Genomic DNA, 22383 nt, shown 5'->3' on the forward strand with positions numbered 1-22383 from the left:
GTCACCAAATCTTGTCAGAATGATAGGTTTCTAAACTCTAACCGAATGGATTGCTTATTTCAAATTAAGTTTGATAGAATTAATTCTCATTCTATTCAAAGATTTAGAAACTCTTTGATATTCATTGTGATGAGATTTCACGTATAGAACTTTTAAACAGAAGATATAATTCTGCCTAATTTAACTGCATTTAGTTTTCTCATCCAAATTATTGCCGTGTGGATATATAATCAATAATTACATTAGGTCATTATTTCCTCATATAAGATTAGGAATAAGGTTTCCATGGTAAAATAAGTTTGAGAAAGTCTGCATATTGTATCAGTCACCTAGAGAGTCACAGTGTATATTCAAATGGTATGGTTGTGAGATACCTTACAGTTAACTTTACTAACATTTTCCAAGCTTATTTGACCACAGAATACTTAGATTAAGCAACAGCTGTTATATCCCACAGACTATTCCAGGTTACTGAGAAATACTTATTTTTCAGAATAGGTTTTATTGAAAGTAACACCTGAAATTTCTATTCAGGTCTCTTTCCTAAGCAAACTCGTGGCCTTTTTATCCATATTTTAATGCTAAAATATTTTCATTTTACAGATAGTAAGAACATTATGCCTTTTTCTGACTCCAGCAGAGAGAAAATGCTCCAGATTGTGTGAAGCAGAATCATCATTTAAATACGAGTCAGGGCTCTTTGTACAAGGCCTACTAAAGGTACAGTTTCCATTTATCACAAGTGAAACCAACTTTTTAAAAATCATTTTTGAGATTCTTTATAAATATATGTTGAACATTAGCATTTAATGTGTCTCGTGTTTGTATGGTAAGGAGCTTGACTTCCTTTTCACAGGTCTGAGGATGGAGTGAATATCTTATAAATTTATAGTTTGTATCAGGAAAGCATCACAGAATAGCTTTCTTGGTGTTTCTGTTTGGTTTCCCACACCTGTCTGGTCTCAGGATATTTTTTTTTTGGTATGTGCTTGAATCAGTTTACACAACTAAAATGGGACTATTTCTTATTTACTGAACAGATTTGAATTTTTGTTACCGTTTTATGTTTTATGTACCACGTTCATTTACTGAAAAGGAAATGTTAAGCTGCTTCCTATCTTGAAAAAGTGTATAGGATTTGACCAGTTTCTGTATATCAGTGTGTATGTATATATAAGAAAAAATTTATTTTATATTTTTTCTTTATTTACTTGAGTCTGCTTTTCAAGGACCAAAACAGATAAATATAAATTAACAATTATTTTCATTAATTATGGGGAATCCTTATTCACTTTATTGAATCTATTATTGATGTTTCGATTATCATCAGAGATATGAAGAAGTAGATTTCCTAATGATTCTCTGAGTCTCTCAGAGTGATTGCTTTCTTGAGGATGTAGGCATAGTAAAATGAAAGAATAAATACTAAAAATTGTTGCAAGTAAAAATTACATTCAACTTTTACATTTTCAATAATATGCTTGCTCTGAGTTCAGAATAATATTGTTTAAATACAGAAACTACTTAAGAGAAACTCATTTTTTATTTGATATGTACAGATCTGAAAATTAGAACTTCTCCTATCAAAGGCATAATGAGGTACTTAGTACTTTTATTTCCTCAGCGTCATCTCACTTATTGTATAATTTTATCCCTTAAAGGGACCTATAACAAATGCATAGCAGAGAATTTGAAACTATAATTTAATGAAAACATGTTTGTTAAGAATTTTCCATGCAAGTTTAAATTGTATAGCCTTTTAGAGCATACTTTGATATTATAACAGTAGGTACTTGTTATATGGCAACTGACTACCCAACTGGCTGTACCTGGAAAGAAGTATACTTACTATAAAAATGCATATTCAACTGATACTTAACAGAACATGTGAATAACCAAGAATATAAAAACTCACTTGTAACCTCATAATCCATTGAATAGCCCCTATTAATATTTGGCATATATCTTTCTGGTCTTTTTTTTCCTCTGTAATTTTTTCATATCTTCCCCTTTCCCCAGCCCAGAAAATTAGATTATATTCTTCATGTTTTAAGCTCCTTTTTTCATAATGTATTATGAACATCTTTCAGTATCAACACATAAACATTGGCAACTTAATTTTTAGCAGCTAAACAATAAATTACTTTCATTTCTTTAAATGAATAAATATTTATTTCTCTTTTTGGATGCTCAGGGTGTTTCTGGTGTTTTACTGTTTAATCCAGTGCTGTAGACACACGACACACAACCATGATTCATTTCCTGGGATAAATTTCTAGAGCTGAGTTTGCTAAGTTAAAGCCAATTTTTTAAATTAAAAGATAATCTTCATATCTTTCAGTGTAAAAGACAGTTTTCTTTTCATTCTGACAGGATTCAACTGGAAGCTTTGTGCTTCCCTTCCGGCAAGTCATGTACGCGCCCTACCCGACCACACACATAGATGTGGACGTCAATACCGTCAAGCAGATGCCACCCTGTCACGAACACATTTATAATCAGCGTAGATACATGCGATCAGAGCTGGCAGCATTCTGGCGAGCCACTTCAGAAGAAGACGTAGCTCAGGATACCTTCATCTACACAGATGAAAGCTTTACCCCTGACTTGTACGTCATGCCCTGCTTTCTGATGTTGTCATTAAGCAGCATTAGGAAACTGTCTTTTATGAGTAGAAACAAACAATTCAGTGTTTAAAAGGGAAGACATTAATTATGCTAGAAGAAATCTTTGGTGAATCAAGCATTGTTTTTCTTAAATGTCTATTTTTCTTAGTATGATTGTGTTTGCCATAAGTTAGATTAGTCCTTAAAAATAAGTACTTAAGTACTTAATTAACAGATATACATTGAGCCCCTAGTTACAAGGTGCTAAGGTTTCTTGTTCAGTCGCCAAGTCATGTCCAACTCTGCCACCCCATGGACTGCAGCACGCCAGGCCTCCCCTGTCCCTCACCATCTCCTGGAGTTCACCCAAGTTCATGTCCATTGAATAAGTGATGTTAAGGTTAATAGTGGCCAACCAGACAGCCCCAGACCCAGGTCCTTCCATTGCTTATAGACTAGTGTGTAAAGGTCATTAAGAAGCTTATTTATTAACTAAACCGAAGAGGGAATGCTGTCTTTTTTTCCCCTTGATATAAAGTACAGCAAAACTGTGAAAATACATTAATAGAGCATCCTTTTATATTCTCTTGTATTGTGTTGTTTATTTCTTACCATAAGGTATGATCGGTAAATTAACAGAAAAGTAATGATAATAAAATGTAGAATGTGGACCCAATTAAGAAAAAAAACAGAAATCTGAACTGTAAAACACTTAGTGTTCTGAAATCAGGAAAATAAATTGTCATATACTCTCATGGTTCTCTGTACCCGGTATATAGAATGTGCTCAGTAAATGTTGACTAGTAAATAATCCAGGTTTTAGTGGATAACTCAGCAGTAAAATTGGAGCAAGCAACCCTATCCTGTGTCTTACAGAAAAATTTTGAGCTGAGGCAACAGATATGTGAAGCGCCAATAGTCAGACAGCAGGTGTTGCCCACGAGCATAGCAAAGGAACACCATGTCCCAGGAATCCCCAGTCTCATGTGTCTCTAGGTACGGAGAGATGGCTTCATTAGGAACCAGCTTTTCCTGGCTGTCCATTGTTTCTGGTTTTTTGGTAGGTTGCTGGAGAGCTCTTTGGGGGGAATTTAGTGAACTTTATCTAAAGTTCTGGAATTTTTTTTTAGAGGAGATACATGTATGGTTTTAATATGTCTTACTCATTTTAGCCAGTTATGTTGGCTTCGCTGATCTGACAAACTGATGAGCCACCTATTCTTGTTTTGCTGATCATAACTTTGAAAATTTGTTTTCAGCTGTTAAGTAAATTTTCTAAACATACCATTATCCAAAAATAATATTTTCAGACTCTAGATTGATGTATTATTAACTTTTATGTTTTATGGACATATTTTACTTTTTAGTTTAAGCAATATTACTTATTTTTAAGATATTTTTAATTTTAACTCTTAAAAATAATTTCACTCACTGCCTAAACATGAAAAATCAGTCACTGAAAATACTCTTTTTATGACACTTTGCTTCATCTAATTCCCTTTTGACCAAGACAGTCAAATTATAAAGCAGATATGTTCAGAACACTAGACTTAAATAGCTAAATTCTCTCTCCAGAGCCAGAAAGTGGGTGCTGTCAGTTCCCACTGGCCACCAGTTGAACAGCCAGTAATTGTGAAATGCTGATTTTTTTTTTCCAGTTTTCTGAGTTTCCTTCTTCTGTAGTTGGGAACACCCATTCCCTAAAACTAGGAAGTTTTAGGTACTTTGCTATTTACATCTGCACACACATCTCTTTCCTTGATACTTCGATCAGGTATATTATGATCCCGACTATTTTCTTTCTTTTCAGTTAAAAATTGTTTACCTTAGTAAATGTTATGTTACCCCCTGACTTGAGTATAGCCTAGTATCCCAGTAAATTCCTTAGGGAAGTAGAAGACAAGGAGAGGGAAGGAAGAAGAGAAAGACCAAAAGGGGTTGAGACCTGGGAAATAGACAGTCTTTTTAAAGTGCCTATAATATCTTACGGAGAAGGCAATGGCACCCCACTCCAGTACTCTTGCCTGGAAAATTCCATGGACGGAGGAGCCTGGTAGGCTACAGTCCATGGGGTCTCGAAGAGTCGGACACGACTGAGCGACTTCACTTTCACTTTCATGCATTGGAGAAGGAAATGGCAACCCACTCCAGTGTTCTTGCCTGGAGAATCCCAGGGACGGGGGAGCCTGGTGGGCTGCCGTCTCTGGGGTCGCACAGAGTCGGACACGACTGAAGCAACTTAGCAGCATAATATCTTAAGTTGTATGGTAGATGAACATTATCTCAAGTGTGAATTAGAACGTAATTTCTGACTCTGCTCATTGCCGATGTAGCTAACATTTTCTTAGGTAGCTGATTCATGTTACTCACCAGATGATGGACTTGTGGATGCAAACCCAGTGGGCAAGACATTGGAGATAATCATGTGTGTGTGTTCCTTATTCCCACTTGAATGTTTCCTAACATTCATCCTCTTTTTTTTTCTTCCAAAACTGCTTATTAGGAATTTTTAGTACATGAAGTTAACCTTTTATTTTGTTTGGGTTTTTGATAGTAGTGGCGTATATTTTTGTTTGTTGCTGTTTTATGTTTTTGCAATGGCAGGGATTGGTAGTTGCATTTACCAATTGCCTAAGGCTCTCAATATTCTTTATGAGGTGAGGTATTAAAATACATTGATAGATGCGTACATACCTTTCCTGGGACTGCTTATACTATTAAAAAGAAAATAATCACATTGTGGCCTGACAGACTCCAGTAATAGATAAATGTATACTTGAGTTAAAATGAGTGTATTAATCTATTTTATTGTATTTCCAAATCTATTCATTGTATTTTATTGTATTTATTTATGTAATTCTTATAAATATGTTTATAATCCCATTTCGAATAATTCAGTTTGGCTGGCATGAGAGGTTGTGGAAAACAGCTTTGTATAAGCCATGTCAACATTCGGTCTGTTTTCTTCGTAGGAATATTTTTCAAGATGTCTTACATAGAGACACTCTTGTGAAAGCCTTCCTGGATCAGGTAAGTGTTAAACCTGAGATTGTCAGAGTGAATGATATGACATGTGTTCTGTTCCAGTATATCCCACAATGCCTGTAGAACTAGCTGCTTTTGTAGTTTTATCTCTGGCTTTTCTAAAGTGTCAAAATTATTTTTCTGCTGAATTATTTGTGGAAAGTAGTTTGTATGTTAACAATTGAAGATGCAGCGTCCCCCAGTTCAGATAATAACTTCTAAGCACTAATATATAACCCAAGGATATTTTCTTTTAGTGAAGGGAGGTTTTGTACAAATGTTGTATATTTGCCTTAATTAAGCAAAAAATATCTTTAAGACTGCTTAGATGATAGCATCCTTACTGTCTCATTTCTTTGTAAAAGATCTAGATTTTAAAGAAAATTTTAGATTATATGGGTCTTATTTCTTAAAATAGAGGGACTTTGTTATGATATCACTCTAGGGATCAGGCCAGGAAACAGTTGTCATAGATTTAGCTTTGAAATAATATAATCCTGAGGTTAACTAGAAATTTTGGATCCAGGTCTGTGTGATCTGTGACACGTTGCAAAGTTCAGGGATAATTCAAAGTCATGTAATTCCATGCTTCCCAAGCAGAAATAAAATTGTTCTACCACTACGCATGCACCCCCACCCCTCAAAATAGAAAAATATGAATATCTCAAAACCATAGTGAAAGCACAGTTCAACCTCTAGGAGCTCCAGTTTTATTTGAAGATGTGGGCAGAGAAAAGCTAAGTAACACAACCGGAAGTAACCTATATCATGATTTTTAATAACAAAATAAATATGATTGTAGTCTAAGGTAGAAGGACAATTTTGAGTCCATTCTTAAAAGAGGAAGCAGAACTGTCAGACCGCTCCAGTATGTCCATCCCCTCCTGTCCACCAGGATGTATCGATCTATGGAGACGATTAGGGAGAGCTGCTCAAACGTGGGTTACCTGCCAGGCACTGTCAGCAGAAACATGCTGTGGATAAGCAGAACGGGAGCAAATTATTTATGAGCATGCTGCATTTTCCTGCAGGTCTTTCATTTGAAACCCGGTCTGTCTCTCAGGAGTACTTTCCTTGCACAGTTTCTGCTCGTCCTTCACAGAAAAGCCTTGACGCTAATAAAATATATAGAAGATGATACGTAAGTCAGACTCCTCCATGGAAGAAAAACCTTCATTAATTGCTTTCATTTTGTCCCCTTTGGACCTCTTCTATCTTATAATTTCTCTTGTATCATTATTTGTAGGCAGAAGGGGAAAAAGCCCTTTAAATCGCTTCGGAACCTGAAGATAGACCTTGATTTAACAGCAGAGGGCGATCTTAACATAATAATGGCTCTGGCTGAGAAAATTAAGCCAGGCCTCCACTCCTTTATCTTTGGAAGACCTTTCTATACCAGTGTCCAAGAACGAGATGTTCTAATGACGTTTTAAATGTGTAACCTGTTAAGAATGTTTCGTCACAATCATAATTGCTGCTAACGTAGGTTGGTGATGTTGGGAGAGGTGACTCCCTCCAGTCATGCTCTAGAGCCCTACTTAGCAACGGCAGTTAGTTAGTTACACTACAGTTACCACAAAGAGTTTGTAAGGGGATGTCAGGTGCACGGTTACAATAAATGCACCTTTTCCTGGATGTGCTGTCTTCGGAGACAGACTTATTATGTTTACAATGATAATAAATAGTATTGCTGTCTTTTAAAGATGTAGGATATAAACTTGACCACAACTGCTGTTTTTGAAACTTACATGGTTTACAAGTATCAAAGTGATATCTGAGTTAGCTTTCACAGGCATAAGACTAGTTGACTTTCCATCTCTTGATGTTCCTTGGTATGTGGGGTTACTGAACTACTTTTACAATCAGCTACAAACCAGAGCATTTGGATTCTTTCAGCTCCACGGAAGGTAGCTTGAATATAGATTAAGTTTTAGAAAGAAAATATTGATCAAGCATACGTGTTGTTGAAATCAGTCATAAGATCCTATTTTGCAGACGTACTCCTCAGGATTCAGTCTGGGTAGAAACGTCAGGCACTGTGTATAGTCCTGATGATGGTGAATCACAGTCAGGGTGTTTTTTTCTGTTTGTTTGTTGAGCTCTGTCACAGAAAATACAGAGAATTGGATTTTAATGTTTCCATAGTTATTGCCAACTTTTCCAGTTACTTTTCATTATTTTTGAGCCAAACTGAAATGTGTACCTCCTGTGCCTTTTTTTTCCCCTTGGAAAATGTAATCACTTGGAAGAAATTCAGATTACCCTAGTCACTCATTTTTATCTTGTTTTCCTCTTGTATAGTCTTGCTCTGATTTAGTAATCATTATAACTCAGATTATTAAATGGAATAGAAAAATACTCACTAGTAAGATTTCTTTTCAAGAACGAGAATAGTATCGTCTTCCTTACATTTCTGCCCATGTTTTTGGAGTTGTTGCCATGTCTCTTTGCCTTCATCATACAAGGACTAGCAGGAGAAACTTTACTGACCTGCTGTTTTACTAGGTGCTACTTTGGCAGAACTAAGTGGTCAATTTCTTTTGTTTCCTTCCTGTGTTTGGACCATTGTGCTAGCTATAATATACCCAATTAACCTAATTCTGTGCTAAAACAGTATTGACAAGACAATATACACAATCATAAACTACATTTTTATTTAAAACTGTGAAAGGAACATAAAAGGGAAAGATATGTATAAGAAAGGGAGAAAAGTGGTAGAGCCCCTCCACCCTTGCCCACCGAATTTAACCAGAACCAACATAGGTCCTACCAGCCTTTCAATCACTAATAGGAAAGGTGTAGACATCTCGATTTTTAGACACACACTCAACCAGATGAGGGATGCTATGGCTCAGTCCTGAAACAGTGTACAGACACCACCTTGTTGAACCCCGTATTCAATGCTTTTTACTTGCTAGATTATTTAAGTGCTAATTATTTTCTTTTGCTCATTTATTGTACTGTTGTTTGGGATGCAAGTTGTACAGTGAAATAAGTTATTAAAGCATGTGTGCACATCATTATATGTCTTTGCTCCTAGATGGAGAATTTTGAATAAAATGTCAGAAATTTTGTCTCTTTCAGTTATTTGCTCAGAAAAGCAGTGCTATATTGAATGACTGATTGGCTTCCTTCTTAGCTGATAATCATCATGTATCTAAACGACTTTTATTTTACCGATACTCTCTTTTGAAAGAAAATATATTTAAAGGTTCTATATGATGCTGGAATCATATGTGGTGGTTTTTTTTGTTCATTTGTTTGGTTGGTTTTGTCTATTAACTCCCAAGATTGCATTCTGATTTTTTAATTTATATACTAAAATTGCAGATATAAGATAATGATTGGGCAAATTCTTTTTTCTTAGTTACTATTATAATAATACAACCTAAGCTGACGTTATTCCTTCCAGGTTGCCAGTATAGGTATACAATGTGAAAGTGTAAGAAATCTAAACCCTTCAATCTAGAAAACAAATGACATTTTTACTCCGAGGAAAAAAATTAATTCATAAATATAACAGTTGAGTTGAAAGGTTTCTCTAGAAGAAGACTAATCATTACATTGCTAAATTCTCAAAGAGGAAACCTGAACTTCATATAATGCTGAAAATTAGAAATGAGACAGTTATCACTATGATCTGTTTCTGTAATGTTGCAAGTCAAAGAGGAAGATAGTGAACATCACATTTCTCTAACAGTGTTTTGGTATTGACATGGAATTGTACAAATTGATATTTCTTGTGTGGTCTTCAGGGTAGAGCTAAAAGTAACAACAACAGTTAACCACCCCCATTTAACATACAGTACCCACTGGACTTTCTGAATCTATCATCACAACAACACTGAGGCAGGTATTAGTTTCATTTTACAGATGAGGAAGCTAGGGATTAAGTAAATGTATGTAATACACAGACCATGGTCACTCAGATGGTTAAACTGGACTTCATCTCAAGCAGTTACAGAAGTTGTCATGTGACACAGCTCCATGAAACAGGTACTCAGTGCTGCTGAAATGGAGGGAAGGGAATGAAGCAAGGATTATATGCTCATTAGCACTCTGAAGTGCCCTGCTGTGCTACTTGGAGAACTTACTTAACCTCTCTGAGGCTCATTTTTTAAATATTTGAAATGAAGACATGATGATAACATCATGCTTGTTAAAGAGGATTTCATGAGACTGTGTAAGCTACTTAGCTCAGTACCTGATGAGTGGTTTTATACCTGCTTTTACACAATCTGAAAATCATTACCTTTTAATCAGGGTGTTTGGGGCTTTTGCATTTAATGTGATTGTTGATATGTTTATGTTAAATATATCATCTTGCTGTTTCCATTTTTTCTTTGTTCTCTTTTTCTTCCTTTTCTGCTTTCTTTTGGATTGAGTATTTTTTATGATTGCATTTAATCTCTTTTGTTGGTTTATTACTTACAACTCTTTTATTTCAGTGATTACTTTAGGGTTATAGTATGTACATCTTTAACATACCTGTCTACATTCAAGTGATCTCTTGACATATAGTTTAAGAAGCTTATAATGAAAAACTCATTTATCTCTTCTTGCCTTTGTGCTATTGTGGCCTCATGTTTTACTTCTACATATAGTATAAGCTCCATACTTTGTTATTATTTTTGCTTAAACAGTCAATTATCTTTTGAAAAGAGTTAAATATAAATATTCTAAATACCCCGATTAAAAGGCAGAGATTGTCTAGATTGGATGAAAAAACAAGATCCAACTATATGCTACCAACAAAAAGCATATGTTGAAAATAAAGGGCAAACAGATTAAAAAGGTAGAAAAAGATACACCATACTAACACTAATCAAAAGAAAGCAGGAGTGGCTATATTAATATCAGACCAAGTAGGTTTCCCAGCAAAGAATATTACCAAAGATAAAGAATATTTAATAATGCCAAATAAAGGGTCATTTCAGCAAGAAGACACAAAAATCCTAAATACTTATTTACATAACAGCTTCAAAATGCTTGAAGTAAAAGCTGGTAAAACTATAAGGAGAAATTAACAAATCTGCAATTATAATTGGAGATTTGAAAACTTCTTTCAATGTTAGAACAAGAAGACAAATTCTAGAGCTAGATTATGCATAGGCTCAATTTTAATGAACAACTTAACAGAAAAAAAAATCTAAACAATAAGTATATAGAAGACTTGAGCAAAAACTATCAATTTGATGCACGTGACATAGAATGCAGCAATACCCAACAATGGTAGAATACACATTCTTTCCAAGAGCACATGGAACATGTACTAAGATGATCATATTCTGGGCCATAAAGCAAGTCTCCATAACAATAAAAGGATTCAAGTCATGCAAAGTAAATGGAAATAAAAGTCAGTAACAGATATCTGGGAAAACCTAAAATACTTGGAAAGTAAATAGCATATTAAAGATTATAAATCTTATGTCTTGGGGACAAGAGGAAGTGAATTAGAGAACAACCAGGGAGGTAGCAGAATGCTTTGGAATGATTTTTATGAAGGTTGGAGCTGATCCTGCCTTTGATCTCCCCAACTGCAACCCAATCTTCACACTGACAACAGCATGATCCTTATAAAATCAAATCTGATCATCACTTCTGTTTAATGGCTCCGCATCACTCCCAAATTTAAGGCCAAAATCTTGAGACACAGTTTCTGTTCCTCCCTCTATCCTCACTTCTCACTGTCTCACTTCTAATTTCCTGGTATTTTCTTTTGCTTTGTCTGTTACACCATTTCTTTGCTTCTCTTTATCCACTGCTAAAGTCTGGAGAAGGAAATGGCAGCCCACTCCAGTATTCTGGCCTGGAGAATCCCAGGGATGGAGGAGCCTGGTGGGCTGCCGTCTATGGGGTCGCATGGAGTCGGACACGACTGAAGCGATTTAGCAGCAGCAAAGTCTGGACAAGATAGATGCCTTTTTCATTTCTGTATCTGTGTCTAGCATGGTGTCAGGTCAAAGGGCATGCTTCCAAAAAAGTTAGTTCAATGAATATGAGTTTACTAAAGATTATTTTCTTTGTCCTCTCCAAAAAAAATTAGTTCCTGCAAAAAAAGGAAATTACTTTCTTTATGTAATTGGAAGCATTCCCCCCAAACCAAGAAACTCCCTTAAACTGAGCCTATGCACAGCCTAGCTCTAAAATTTCAAAGATCTCAATGCAGTGATTTTCAGTCCCTTTAAAGTAGTAAGACCCTGTCATTTTCTGTTTCTGCATTTGTGTCTCACTACATCATCTCTTGCTGAAATGTCCTTTTTACATTAGTACCGTGATAAGTTGCTAAGCAGTTTTCATCAGACTCATTAGAACATTAGTAAGCATCCATTTGTGGAGCATGGACATTGAAGAAATCTGATCTAGTATTGAGAAAATCATTCCTGAGCTCAGAATTGGCTCAAACTGGCACCTTCTGGCATTTGCTTGTGGGTGGGGAATGTGGAATGCTTTGAAAGCTGAATAGATTTGTCAAGTTTAAAAACTCCCTTATGGCTAAAGGAAAACAGCATTCATTGTTCGAAAACACCATTGTTTGTTTTTTCTGCTTTTCTGTTTTTTGGAAATTGAATATGCCAAAACATTCACGCCCAGCATTTTGCTTCGTGTACCTCACTTACTTGGAGGAGGAACTGGCACCCCTCTCCAGTATTCCTGCCTGGAGAATCCCATGGACAGAATAGCCCGGTGGGCTACAGTCCATGGGGTCGCAATGAGTCAGATGCAACTTAGCACCTCACTTACTACGTTTCTGGAGGATGTGAGTGGCATGGAAACGTTTTTATTGTGGCTACAATGTTCAGAACAAATTGAAAATCCCCACTTAAGTGCTCGTACTGAATTTTACAGGAAAAGACACTGTATCTGTCATTGTAGGAAAAGAGTAGTTTTGATAGGAGTGTGAGTCCTGGAACGAGACTTCAAATCTGTTTTTCTACTTCTTGGCTGTGTGAGCTTGGACAAGGTATTGAACTTCTCTGTGCTATCTCAATATCCTCATCTATTCCACAGATATAATGGAACTTACATCATAAAGTCATTTAAAAAAAAAAAGTAGGTTGATACACGCAGAACACGTGAAAGGGTAACGGGCGCAGAGTAAGTGAACAATAAGATTCAGTTACCACCGTTGTCAATGGTATCGATGTCATTATCAGCATCATTAAGCAACTGAATATAGAGTTTCCCCATCTGATTATTAAGCTGCAGCAATTCTGCAGCCATAATTCTAAAGGATACCACCTCAGTAGCAAGGTTGTTTTATTAGTGTGAATCCGTCACAACCTGAGAGGTACTATCCAGAGGCTTCACCCTGTTTTTCAAATCTCTCTGCTCCAGCTCCATTGTCATTGCTAGGACTTCATCATCGCTCACCCACACTAACTCAACAGATTCCCCCTCTCTGGTCTTTTCACCTACTAAGCACCATGCCCCTCCACCACTCCAATCCATTTTCTCCACAGAAAGCAAAGCAATCTTTCTAATATCATCTCCTCTTTAACTTTACTCACTTACTTTAGAAAAATAAACCCTCAGTGACAACCTTTGACACAGTATAAAACCTACCATCCTTGGGCGAAGCACAGGGACCTGTGGGATCCGACCCAGCAAACTTCTCCACTCTGCTCTCACCACTCATCCCCATGTAGAGATGGACTGTGTGCTTCCCCACCCACCTTGCTCTCATCACTGCTCTCACTGCCTGGGATACTCACCCCCTTCACCTGGATGGACTTACTTCTCCATCAGGGTTTACTTGTGGCTGGTATCCTGCTCTTCCAGTCCCCTCCCTCAACTTTGGATTTAGAGCATCCAAACTTTAAGCTCCTTGAGGCAAGGACAATGTGCACTCAGTTCAGTTCAGTTGCTCAGTCGTGTCCGACTGCGACCCCATGAATTGCAGCACGCCAGGCCTCCCTGTCCATCACCAACTCCCGGAGTTCACCCAAACTCATGTCCATCGAGTCAGTGATGCCATCCAGCCATCTCATCCTCTTGTCCTCTTCTCCTCCTGCCCCCAATCCCTCCCAGCATCAGAGTCTTTTCCAATGAGTCAGCTCTTCACATGAGGTGGCCAAAGTACTGGAGTTTCAGCTTTAGCATCAGTCCTTCCAAAGAACACCCAGAACTGATCTCCTTTAGAATGGACTGGTTGGATCTCCTTGCAGTCCAAGGGACTCTCAAGAGTCTTCTCCAACACCACAGTTCAAAAGCATCAATTCTTCGGTGCTCAGCTTTCTTCACAATCCAACTCTCACATCCATACATGACCACTGGAAAAACCATAGCCTTCACTAGACAGACCTTTGTTGGCAAAGTAATGTCTCTGCTTTTGAATATGCTATCTAGGTTGGTCATAACTTTCCTTCCAAGGAGTAAGCGTCTTTTAATTTCATGGCTGAAATCACCATCTCTAGTGATTTTGGAGCCCCCCAAAAATAGTCTGACACTGTTTCCACTGTTTCCCCATCTATTTCCTATGAAGTAATGGGACCAGATGCCATGATCTTCATTTTCTGAATGTTGAGCTTTAAGCCAGCTTTTTCACTCTCCACTTTCACTTTCATCAAGAGGCTTTTTAGTTCCTCTTCACTTTCTTTCATAAGGGTAGTGTCATCTGCATATCTGAGGTTATTGATATTACTCCCAGCAATCTTGATTCCAGCTTGTGCTTCTTCCAGCCCAGCGTTTCTCATGATGTACTCTGCATATAAGTTAAATAAGCAGGGTGACAATATACAGCCTTGATGTACTCCTTTTCCTATTTGGAACCAGTCTGTTGTTCCATGTGCACTAGCTTATACCTAATTGTCTAGCACATAATATGTTTATCAAATATGTGTTGAATTAACTACCCTTCATTCAGAGTTCTTAGAGGTTTGCATACTTACAGGCCCAGCATAACACTTAACTCATTATAATCACAGTTATTCTAAGTTTGTCTCCATTAAACTGCAGCCTTCACACAGGACGCTGGATCCTTGTCTTATGCACCACTGTGTCCCCATCGTCCAGTGTAGTTCCTGGAACTCAACAAGTTCCAAAAGAATGAATGGTATCCACATACCATTAATCTCAGTTTTGAAGCTTCCCCAAATTCTGAAGCAATGGGATTTATGCCCCCATTCCCACCTTGGGAGTTCTTGGATATTATCCCAGTGATACCACTGACAAATGTTTGTATGTACATATACTTTTCTGAGTGGTGGAGCCATAGCTTCCATCAGATTCTCAGAGGGGTTTCTGATTCCCCCAAAGGTAAGAATCTAGGTCCTAAAGAGTTATATTTAAAAACCAGTTGTGAAATAAAATGTTTGCAAGGAATCAAAACTACTGTGTACGTACTACCTCTCACCAGTTAGAATCGCCATCTTTAAAAAGTCTACAGTTAACAAATGATGGAGAGAGTGTGGTGAGCAGGGAGCTCTTCAGCACTTGGTGGGAATGTGAACTGGTGCAGCCACAATGGAGAACAGTGTGCAGGTTCCTTAAAGATCTAAAAACAGAGTTGACATATGATGCTCCAATCCCGCTACTGGCCATATATCTGACAAAACTATAAAAAGTTATATGCAGCCCTATGTCCACAGCAGTACTGTCCACAATAGCCAAGACATGGAAGCAACCTAATGTCCACCAACAGATGCATGGATAAAGATGTGCTGCTCATATTCAATGGAATACTACTCATCCATTAAAAAGAAAAAGACATAATGCCATTTGCAGCAACATGAATGGACCTAGAGATTATCATACTAATTGAAAGAAGTCAGAGAAAGACAAGCACCTTACGATGTCACTTATATGTGGGATCTAAAAATGCCACAAACAAACAACTACAAAAGAGAAATAGACACAGACACAGGTCAGACTTGAGGGTGCCAAGGGGGAGGGATGGACCAAGAGTTTGGGATTAGCAGATGCAAATGGTTATATATAGGATGGATAAACAAGGTCTTACTGTATAGCACAGAGAAATATATTCAATACCCTGTGATAAACCATGATGGAAAAGAACATGAAAAAGAATATATGTATCACTTTGCTGTACAGCAGAAATTAATGCAACACTAAATCAATTATTTTTCAATAAAACTTTTTTTAAAAAAAGGAAATAAAGTAAAAGCACACTCATACACACCAAAAAATTGTTTGCAAGGTAGTTTGGTGAATCAGCCCATTTGGCCCAGATGAGGTAGTGGGTGTGTGTGGCCCTACAGCCTCCAGTGGTCTCCCTCCTGGACTGTGGAGCTGCCAACTGACACAGAAGGTATTTTGTTCCCAGTGACTATCCTGAAAGCCTCCTCCAGCATACCTGCAGGAGCAGTCTGAGACTCATTTGCAGGGCCTTCTTGGTTCTGGAAGCATCAAGGATTTCAGCCCTGGGACTAGCACCACTCAGTGTGTTAAGTCAGAATTCAGGGAGGAGAGAATTTTCTGTTCAAAGCTGAGAACCTCCTTTGATCCACGTTGGCTAGACGTTTTTCCTGGCTTCCATCAATAGACTCCGTGTTTTTTGTTTTGTTTTGTTTTGTTTCTGGCCTAGACCCACACAAACAAGAGACTAGAGTGTCTCTAAAAAGCTAAGAAAAAGCACATTTTAAAAATAACTTGAGCAAATGAATTCATTCTGGCAAAAGCAGTCCAACTACGTAAAATAAACTAGGGTTTCGCAATAGCGAGTCCTAAAAACCGTAAACAACCCCAGGGTCCACGTGAGCCAAGCCATTTGCTGAACAGAAAGTCCCTGGCCTAAATTCTGCCAGAATAAAGAATACCTTATAAAACTAGGAGTTGATGGCCATCATGTGAAAAGATGATGGGGAGGGAGGAGGAGGAGGGGTGGGATCAACCCAAGGAAAATGAGAAAGTCTCCTGACTAGATACTCAAAGTGCTAGCTTTCTGAGCCAAAAGCTAGGCTGATGAGGGCCTAGGAGGCAGCTGTGGGTACAAGCTATGCCTCAGGCCCTTGCTCAGACCCCACCAGGCTTCTGCCTTCCCTAGGGAAAGTCAGCATCCACTCTCTCATGAAGTCCCAGGGAGCCCCTGCAGGTTTTACCATGTGTTTTCTTGACAGGATAATGGTTCCACTGAAATTATAATAACACACTTGGCCAAAGAAGCCCACGCTGTTCTAGTAACTTCATAGCCAGCCTGAGTTTTCTGAGCATCATAGTAATACATTCTTTCTAATGAGACCTATACTGTTCTGATGAACTTCTGCACTGTTTCATCTCTATACCAGAACAATACTTGCTATAAATACTAAATATCATGATCATCATTTTATATTTGAATAGTTCCCCTTCCAAAAAAAAAAAAAAAATAGAGTACTCTCTCATCTCTTAGTAGTAGTAAGGGCCTTTCTAGACTGAGAACACTGCTAGAATCCACATCTCAGAACAGATAAAACTTGGAGAAATTCAGAGAAAGCGCACAGGACTCATTTTTAAAGACTAGACAGTGCAATTTATAGAAAAAGGTTGCAGAGCTTGCTATTGTTTATAGTAAGCCTTTATACTATATTTCACCCACTCCAGTGTTCTTGCCTGGAGAATCCCAGGGAGGGGCAGCCTGGTGGGCTGCCGTCTATGGGGTCGCACAGAGTCGGACACAACTGAAGTGACTTAGCAGTATACTATATTTCAGGCATACGAATAAGCCACATTTATGGAATAATGGCTATGTGCCATTTCTCATTTAACCCTCACAACAACCTCAGAAATTGAATACCCCCATGGTACACAGTACTCTTGCCTGGAAAATCCCATGGACGGAGGAGCCTGGTGGGCTGCAGTCCATGGGGTCGTGAAGAGTCGGACACAACTGAGCGCCTTCACTTTCACTTTTCACTTTCATGCATTGGAGAAGGAAACGGCAACCCACTCCAGTGTTCTTGCCTGGAGAATCCCAGGGACGGGGGAGCCTGGTGGGCTGCCATCTATGGGATCACACAGAGTCAGACACGACTGAAGCGACTTAGCAGCAGCAGCATGATACACCACAAAGACAGTGAAACTCAGGTGGAAAGATAGTCCAAACAGACATTTTTCACAGGTGTTTTGCTTTTCGACCTCTCTCTTTTCTCTTACCTAAAAGTTGGATAGTATTTTACCTTCACCTTAAGCAAGAGATATGGGTCGCTTTCAGATAGAATGAACAAAATCAGTGTGAGCTCTGCCTCGTTTTCACTCTGTCACAGCGACCATCAGCATTCTGGAAAGTGGCTGCTCCACAGCCTCAGTTCTGCTGTGGGAGCCTCGGAAGCACAACCTCCCCCACCCCCATCCACCAAATCCAAGCACATCACGTGAGCAAGACATTAGCCGTAGGGTTTTCGGCCGCTGAATCTGGGAGATCATTTCTGCAGCAAAACCAGTGAGACTTAGTCACCCAGCTGACTAGAACCTGACCTGCCTCTATGGCCCACAACTTATTTCAGCTAACACTCTGTGCTGCCTTCCAGGTAGAGAAGGATGGCTGTGTCTTGGTCCTTGCGTAAGCAGCAGGGGGAAAATTCCCCAGGATGCAGTTAAGACTGATGGACAGGGTTTCTTCCTTGGTGGCTCAGTGGTAAAAACTCTGCTTACCAATGCAGGAGACACGAGTTTGATCCCCTGGTCCAGGAGGATCCCACATGCAGTGGAACAACTAAGCGCATGCGCCACAGCTCTCGCGCCTGTGCACTCGAGCCCAGGAGCCGCAGCTCCTGAGTCCACCGTGCCACAACTACCGAAGCCCAAATACCGTAGAGCCTGTGCTCCACAACGAAAGAAGCCACCACAATGAGAAGCCCCTACTTGCCACAACTAGAGAAAAAAACCTGAGAGCAGTAATGAAGACCCAGCACAGCCCAAGAAATAATTTTTAAAAAATAGACTGACAGATAAAGAGAAGTGAGGATGACCAGGGGACTTCTATTGAAGATTTATTCAGAAGAGAAGAACAGTGACTGTTTGGATGTATTGTCTGCCACACATGTTAAGTGAACATTTTGCATGTATTTTCTCAAAGAAAGCTCTACTTAAGGGAAATTTTCTTAATAGAGTTCCTGGCTTGGAATTGTTTCCTCTGCTTCAGGGTTTCTCTCTGGGTTAGTCTATTTTCTTGCAGAACTCAGGACAATAACCGTCTCCCTTACTAATCAGCATGCAAGACGGTTTTCATTTCCAGTCCAGCAGGAACCCAAGGATTTCGGTTTGGATTCCCCTCAAATCAGAGCCTAAGACAAAGACTCCAGGACAATGAGTTTATTTGGGAGGTGATTATAAGAAGCTGGAGTTAGAGAGCAGGCTGACTAAAAGAAAAAAGAGGAAAAGCCACTATGAGGATGAAGCATACCTACCATCCAAGGTCATCGTGAGGATAAGAGGCACTAATAGAAGTGAAAATGCCCAACACAGCCCCTAGCACATACCAGGCACTCAATAAATATGAATCCCCTGCCCTCCATTGCCTGGAAAATTCTGGAGCTGTACTAGACGCTGAAGCAAATCAACTCTAAAGTCCTTCCAGCTCTTCACTTGTGCTTTCTTTTGGGATTCTGGTGAAGACTCTGCCCCAACTTGAGTAGCAATGAGAAACCACTTCAAGTGAAAACCTGATTTAACATCTGCTGAGACAAACAAAAAAGAACCCAGGGAAGCAAAAAGCCATGGAAAGGGAATGGAAGTGTAATTCTATTTTTATAAAAAAGGAGATTTCTTCTTCTGGAATGCTGGGTGGAAATCTTGATGAGGGACCTAGCTGTCATAAATCCTCTCTGGAACAAAGTAACAAAGGAAGGAAGGGAGAGAAAGAAAGGAGGAAGGGAAGAGAGAGGGCTAATGGGAGGGAAGAGGAGAGAATAAATGAAAGAAGGAAGGAAGGAAATAATCCAACAGGGACTCTGCTGAGCAGACCGTAAGACCCAGGGACAGTTTAAAATGAAACTTCCCTGAAAACCTTTCAGAGAGCTGTACTTCTTCAGAAAAGCATCATCAGGGCTGTTCAATGCCCAGGGCAAAGTCTTTTTCATATTATTGGACATGAAACAATATCACATTTGAGGTTGGCTGGAGGCCATTCAGAAATTCAATAATTATTCAACCCAAGGGGCTTTCCAAATGGTGATGTAGCTTCTTAGGAGGAAATTAATATTGAGCAGTATATCAAATCTAATTGGAATCTTGAGGAAAGAAGGTCCCGAGTAGGTGAAACAGCTGGGGGCTAATGTAGAACCGGGTGAGTGATGTCCTCGCTTTTGTGTCTTGCCTTAATTATGATAGGAAAAGGAAAATCTTGTTTATTTTTTATGCTGGGAAGGCAGGGGTTGCTTGGGAGAAGTTCTTCCACGGCACCTTGAGTCTGACAGTAGTTTCTTTTGTTTCTTTGCACAGATATTCAAGGAGAACTGTATCTGCACAACTTCTTGGTTGGCCCTCCAGGGTAGGCAGGGGCTCATGACTGACTTATTGGCCACCCAGTGGGTAGCACTGATCACAAAGGTATGGCAGTGTTTTCTCCTCTTGAAGAGAAGGTCTATTTGATACCCATGTTATGTTCCTATTTGGAAGAAGGAAAGGGATGTAAGCAAGTTCAAAGCATCCATGACACACCAGCCTCTTCTCTATCTTCCTATGCCCTTCTGTATGAACTACTCTGAGAGCATGACTTCCCAAATCCATGAGCATACAATGGTCTGATTTTCCCACTTAAGAGAGATGTTCAAGACTCACTCTTAAATTGATTTGGGGGATCTAGACTACCAGGTCTTTAAAGAAGACTACATTAGTTGCTGGTTCTCCTGGCAACCATCCCTCCTTGGATCATATCTAAGTTGATCTGTTTAACGGTGAGACGATTTCTCTCCGTTGTTCAAGTGCTGAGGCCAGCCACAAGTGTGCCACACTCAGCTTGTGTCAGGCCCGAGCAAAAACAGGCATAATCTTCTGATGAGAAGAGTCGCCCGTTAAAGATTCAAATTATGTTAGAAACCCTAAATCCAGCCTAGTAGGGAAGAGCTGGAATAACATTGGGTCACTATGAAAAGTGCAAACAGATCTTAGAAACAGAAAGAAGGCTCACAGTCTCCTTTCAATAAACGACTTAGGAAAGAATATTCATTCTATGCCTGTAGAATTGAAGGCAGGTAATTATCCACTGTGATTCTAAATTGTACTTTTTTTTTTTTTTTAGCTGCTGCTAGAACTTTGAACAGTACCATGGAGTATCATTTCAGTGGAAATGACTATGGACATCCAGTGTCATTTTAAAAACAACATGGATAACATGGAGTTTTGTCCTGGTTTGAAATTGCTTGATACACACACACACACACACACACACATACACTTTTCTTTGAATTGCCATTATGTCAGTGCTTAGGGGGAAATATGTACCTTTATTTCCAGAACCCAGAATTCACTAACATAAATGCTTGTATCACAGATCCCATAAAGCACTGAGACAATCCCTCCAAACTTGTGACTAGTCAGGATTTTGTAAACAAAATCAAAGTGGGTAAGCCCTTACTTTTGATTTGTTATGTAGACACTTAGCCTTGCAAATCATCATTGCTTGGGATCAAAGGAGAGACTCTGAGAACATCTACTGTTTGTTAGCAAGCCGCCAGTAGTAATCAGTTTAGCACACAATAACTCGGCCAAAATGAACAGAATTTTCACCAAATCTCACCTCTCACCAAACCAAACTGGAGTAGCCCTTGAACTCTGAGCACTGCTCTCCAGGGCAACGTAACTGTGAGCCTATGTTCATCAATGACAAGGCATACACGCTGTCTCCACTTTTACTCTATTGCAGTCTGATTGTTATGTTACTATGGTGATACCCTTCTGACATTCCTTTGCTCTTTCGGTGCCCTCTCAGAGGAATCTGTAATGAAGTGGTCTGGCCACAGGATCTTTCTGGGACTTTTCCCATACACCACTGAAGACCAGCATGACTTTCCTCTTCCAGGAAATGTATGTATAAAGGTTGAACTGAAAATGATGAAAAATAATCTGCACTGACTTGACAAGAAATGTGAATGTTATTCATTCTGTATCGACCTCACCAGAAACCTTCTCTTTTTGTTCCCAGTCCCAGGAGACGTCACCCCAAGGGACAGTGGGTCTTTTGGATTCAGTGTGGAGTGTCACACGCACTGAGAGCTTGGACAGCTTACTCTCCTGGGGGAGGGGCTGTGTGAGGGTGGCTGAGAATGACTGGACGGAAGAGGACACAGGTTTTTGAGCACTTACCTGTCAGCACTTAAAGTGACAGGTACTCTGCTAAGCACGTTACATGCAGCCCTCCACTGAGTCCGTACAATTACTTGTCATTTACCTCATTTTATGAAATGAAGTAAGCTGACTCAGAGAGACTAGACACAGCTAACCTCAGTCTTTCAGACTTCGAAGCCCATTGTCTTAATTACTGTGAACCTTGTGTCTCTGTACTTCATCTTTCAGATAATTCTGGCTTCTCTCTTTTCCCTAGAAGAGCTTGGAAGTGAGATTCATGAGTGGCCACATCCAAATTCCTCAGACTTATCCCATAGGAACCTGGGACGTGAAAGAGCCTAAAAGCTGACGACCTCCTCCTCTGAGACTAATACACCCTGTGGCCCTTTCCACTTATGTATCAGGATACACAGAACACTGATGGTCATGAGAGCCAGATTCAGTGTCTCAATTTTAGTGGTTGTGTCCTCTGGGATGAATCACTTAATCCTTCCAGCCTTAGTTCATTTATCTGTAAAGTGGAAGTGGT

General features: G+C 39.1%; 1 protein-coding gene across 3 annotated transcripts in view; it reads left to right on the top strand.

Annotated features, from left to right (window-relative positions):
* The window catches only part of C9orf72 (C9orf72-SMCR8 complex subunit), a 40198-nt gene extending 18550 nt beyond the window's left edge, over positions 1–21648 (top strand). The window contains exons 6-11 of one of the 3 annotated variants that reach the window (XM_055577830.1): positions 604–720; positions 2374–2609; positions 5579–5636; positions 6662–6771; positions 20010–20117; positions 20809–21645. In XM_055577830.1, the coding sequence (XP_055433805.1) occupies positions 604–720; positions 2374–2609; positions 5579–5636; positions 6662–6771; positions 20010–20076 (588 nt within the window). In that variant the 3' untranslated portion in view covers positions 20077–20117; positions 20809–21645. Of the gene's footprint in view, positions 1–603; positions 721–2373; positions 2610–5578; positions 5637–6661; positions 6772–6876; positions 8970–20009; positions 20118–20808 lie in introns of those variants that run through there. The other 2 variants (XM_055577831.1, XM_055577829.1) reach the window with 2 other exon arrangements.
* Positions 21649–22383: the final 735 nt, after the last annotated feature.

Source organism: Bubalus kerabau, chromosome 4 (assembly GCF_029407905.1).
Source record: "Bubalus kerabau isolate K-KA32 ecotype Philippines breed swamp buffalo chromosome 4, PCC_UOA_SB_1v2, whole genome shotgun sequence".
NCBI lineage: Eukaryota > Metazoa > Chordata > Mammalia > Artiodactyla > Bovidae > Bubalus > Bubalus kerabau.